At 33.3% G+C, this 4,569-nt stretch overlaps 1 protein-coding gene across 1 annotated transcript; it reads left to right on the forward strand.

Moving 5' to 3' along the window:
- The first annotated feature begins 392 nt into the window (after positions 1 to 392).
- On the forward strand, positions 393 to 3,397 carry LOC127084115 (uncharacterized). Its single transcript, XM_051024510.1, has 6 exons — positions 393 to 712; positions 810 to 905; positions 1,022 to 1,062; positions 2,356 to 2,473; positions 2,724 to 2,804; positions 3,050 to 3,397. Exons 1-6 carry the CDS (start codon positions 497 to 499, stop codon positions 3,098 to 3,100), a joined length of 603 nt encoding a protein of 200 aa, XP_050880467.1. The 5' UTR covers positions 393 to 496; the 3' UTR covers positions 3,101 to 3,397.
- Positions 3,398 to 4,569: the final 1,172 nt, after the last annotated feature.

Raw genomic sequence — 4,569 nt, forward strand, 5'->3', positions numbered from 1 at the left:
GCTTCAGATGTTTGAGATCGAAGTTAAATAGTTAATTTTGGCTTAGGGGATGTTTAAGGAATATAAGGCACGAGACTTAGCAAGATTGATTTTTAGACGCGATGCTCGAATAAATTTGTCCAAGAGAGCGATAGTAATTTTGATTTGAGACTTTTCTACTTTTGTGAATAGTAGAATATCATCTATAAAAAGAAGACGAGACAAATGAGGTAATGCTATTATAGATGATAATAAGAATGTTTAAGAAATGTCGAAGTCGACTCACCAAATTTCAATGGATCAATAAATCTTTTAAATTTTCAAAAATTACAAATTAATTTTTGTTTTCAATTCTAAATTTAACTTAAAAATTTAAAATTTATAAGATTTTCCAAAAACAATAAGCATTTTTAATACTCTAAATCCCAAAATAAAAAATGCAAAAGAAGAGTAGTTAATTTATTAGTTGATTCACTCTTCCCTTCCATTCGGTTAGTTTGTTAGTAGAGTTGCGAAGATGCCTACCGAGGATGAAGAGATCGGTAACGCACCTGGCACCGCCGTGCCTGTCCTGACTAGCAGTTCCAGCAACAACCCAAGACGACCGGGACGAAGAGCAGATCCTTTCCTCATTGTCTGTAGGTGTTTCAGTTTGATTACCGCCATAGCTGTAATTCTCTGCATCTCCGTCAATGTCCTCTCCGCTATTCGCTCATTCAGAAACCCTAACTCCGTCTGTAACTATCTATATATCTATTCTCCTTTCTTTTCCTATTCTTTCTGTAATTTATTAATTTCAATTTTGATGCTTTCTTTTTTTTCTATTTTAGATTTTCGATGGCATATTTCGCTGTTACGCCGTTATCATTGCGGTTTTTGCGGTTCTTGCTGAGACTGAATGGAGCTTCATTATGAAGTTCTGGCAGGTTGATTAGTTTTCTTTATTTCATTTGCCATGCTGTGTGTGAATCAATGGCTGTTTGATTGAATTTGATTGTTGTTTTGATTTTCTATATCGTTACTCGATTTGTTTTATTTTCAGATTCTGGAGTATTGGGCAGCTAGAGGTATGCTGCAGATATTGTACGTTTTTTCCTTTCTTAAATGCCTTTTCTATCTATTTACTGCATGGTTGGTTACGCTCGGATGAATTTCTAGTGATTTATGATGATTTTGAGAAATTGATTTTACTTTATCTTTGATTCTTATGTTTGGTTTTACCGTTGGAGTACTTAGATTTGATTCTGGATGTATAGAATTGATTTTGACATGATTGGTTGCTCTAGAGTAGAATTGATTCTGTTTTTCAGAATTGGTTCTACTTGAAGATATGATTTGTAGCTTTTGAGTCTAAAAATGATTTTTATAATGAAATTTAATGTTCAACTCGCTTTTACAAGAATTTATTCAAACATAAATTTCTTCAACTTCAACTCACTTTTAGCCATAATCAATTTTATAGAATCAATTAATTTAAAATCAATTTTTTTTCACCGCAGAACCAAACACACACACACACACGTAAAAGTGAGTTCAAAACCAATTTTATACCTTCATAATCATTTCTGATTATTCCAAACGTGAAACCAAACATAGTTCGTCGTTTCTGAATTCTTAATTGCCTACAATTTCATGTAACATAATTAGGAGAATTCTTTGGTAGCCTTGAGTTTTTGTTGGGTAATGGTACTATAAAAATAAATTCAAAATTTGTATGGACTTTAAAATAGTTAAGTATTAAAAATGGTACTGTAGACAAAATTATTGTTGTGTGTTTTGATCAAAGTTTGATAATCATGATTTTCAAAGAATTAGTTTGTTTAAATTTTTGTTTTAACTGAAATTATCTCTGTTCTGTGTTTTTATTCTGAAAGTAACTCTGATAGGAATAAACCCTAAATTTTGTGTTCAAGTATCTCTATCTCTCCAATAGTTCATAAACTATATAAAATTAACAATTTTTAAAGTATATGAAATCGGCCATTTTAGTATATGAAAACCTGTTTCATTAGTCTGTAACATTTAAACATCGGGGCTAAAGTGATACATTTCATAAACTTAAAATATTTTTTATCATGTTAATAGAATTGAGCGACTATATTAGAGACTTCGATACTTCTAGTTAGTGTCAGTTTTTGAACTCAAATTTGAGGTTTGGAGCCATTATCTGCAAATAACCACATCTTCGTATTTACTAAGATCATATATGACAGATATGAAAGCAATTTCTGGAGTTCACATCGTTAAATCAAACACACACCTAGCATGTTTGGGTGTAAGGCGGAGAGTTGCATGATATTTCTATTTACATGATGATGCATATAAACATTAATTGTAGTTTGGTTTCTTGTTGAGTTTGGTTTTTCTTTTCTTCAGCGTGGCAGTGATGACCAGGGCTTTCCCTGACTATAATGGGGAGCGAAAAGATCTAGTTATTCTTCAAAACATTGCATGCTATTTGCTTATTTCTTGTGGCCTAGTTTACGTTGTCTCGGTAAGATCGCAAACCTTGATTTGATAATACTACCAATCAAATTGTTAAAGATGATCAAAATGGCAACTTCAAAACAATAAAGATGTTTGTACTTTAATATGCAAATTATATTCAATTGTAATCATTCCTCTCCTTTTGTTTTGTTGTTTTGTTGCTTTGTTGCTAACGGTCGTCAGTCAATATTCTAAAGAATGTCTTCATTGCATATATTGAAAATTCTTTCTGTTTTGCTTCTATTACCATTTTCAAGGGAATCCTTTGCGTCGGTTTTCTAAAACGTCATCTCCAGAAGAAGGAGATCACTAGAGAGCAAGCAGCCAAGGATCTTGCGGTAATATGCTTACATTAAGATGTTATAATTTATTCTTGATCACATTCCATATGCGCATCTCTGCAGTTCTCTGTCTCCCTTGGTTCCAATGACATAGTATTGCACCAATTGCAACACTACTATGCTTGTTTATGTATTTGTTCTTAAGTGACAAAGTTCATACTATTTTATCTCAGTTAATCCAATAAATTTTTGTTTACAAAAGTTACACTGAAAGTTTACTTACTCCTATGGACACTTGACAGGAGTTGGAACGGCGTAGAGAAGAACTTGAATCACTGCTTGTGACAGAATAGGTTTGAAGGTTTGAAAATAGAGGCTGGTTGTTACAGAATAGGTTTGAAGGTTTGAAATTAGTGCTGTAATTGTCTAATTACATGGTGAAGACTGAAGAGACCACTGAAGCAAACTTGACCTATGAATGTCTGTGTTGTTTTGGTTGCCATATTGTTTGTTCATTCTACGAAGCAATTAAGTTACATTCTTTTAGGTGCATAATTGATCTATTTTGTGTAAAAATGTAAAGGTGATATTCGATATGGTGTTTCAACTTTTGATTCATGTGGAAATGGAGTTAACATCTTCGCTGCCTATAGCCCTATTGCCATCTGTCTATTTTAGTGGGAAATGCACAATTATCGTATCAAATTACTTCCTCAGATTCAAATTATATTACGTTACTTTGACACATATTTTGGTCTTTCAGCACCAACCCTCAACTTCAACATTTTCATTTTTATTCTAGAATCAACCAAAGCATCCAAAGTTACAAGATTGGATATGGGCTCAGGAGCATCAAACCAAGATCTAGAATCAATTATACATTGGACGAGACTATCAATGTAGATGATCTTCTCTCTTTTACCATGTCAATGAGAATCATACAATCTCCTTCTAATTCAATCTTGCTAAAACCACACTCTTTAGCAATATTAATCGCATAGAACATGGCTTTTGACTCAACCGAAAGGGATATGGAATCCCATCCTTTTTATAAGTCCCTGCTGCTAACACCTCTCTGTCTATATTTCAAATCGCATCGCCAAGACCCCATCAGCCCTTTGTTGACAGATTTGTGTCACACTTCACCTTAACCATGCCTCTACCAGGTTTAGTCCATCTATTATTGGTTTGAATTGTACTTATGTTGTCCACTTTTGCTTCTTTCGATTATAAACATTATAAGTTTGAATGCACGGCTTATTTTGGGGTTAATTATCAATGGAGCCTTTGAAAATTCCAGAAGGTTGGTTCAAGTTTTGAAATTCAGAGAGTGTTTCTAACCATCATACTCAGATCACGGGAAGATGCGTCTTTTTCTTCAAAAACCTTCACATTAGAAGCCACGTGGTCTATAGTATTAGGATAAATGTTGTTTATCACATAGATAATTCAGTCTAGAAAGATTTGTATTGTCCTTAAAGTTGATACCTAGATTGGAGTCAAACCACACTTCTTTGGATTTGTCACAATTTTAAAAAAGATGATCAAGAGTCTTATGGGTAGAAAGACAAACAGGGGAAAAAGATGTTACTATAGCCTATAGGTATTTCTTTTATTGAGAGATTCCTTAATATGGACGACTCATTGATAGTTCTCCAAATGAGAACTTTGTGTATACGAGGAATATTAAGCATCCATAGTTTTTTTTTTTAAGTAATCTCCATGACAACCGCAACAGGTAATACAACTCAACCATCTGATATTACAACCCAAAAATAAAGTCAAGCACAAACTAAACCTATTGAGGCTGGAGTTGCAACCC

Source organism: Lathyrus oleraceus, chromosome 1 (genome assembly GCF_024323335.1).
Source record: "Lathyrus oleraceus cultivar Zhongwan6 chromosome 1, CAAS_Psat_ZW6_1.0, whole genome shotgun sequence".
Lineage (NCBI taxonomy): Eukaryota > Viridiplantae > Streptophyta > Magnoliopsida > Fabales > Fabaceae > Lathyrus > Lathyrus oleraceus.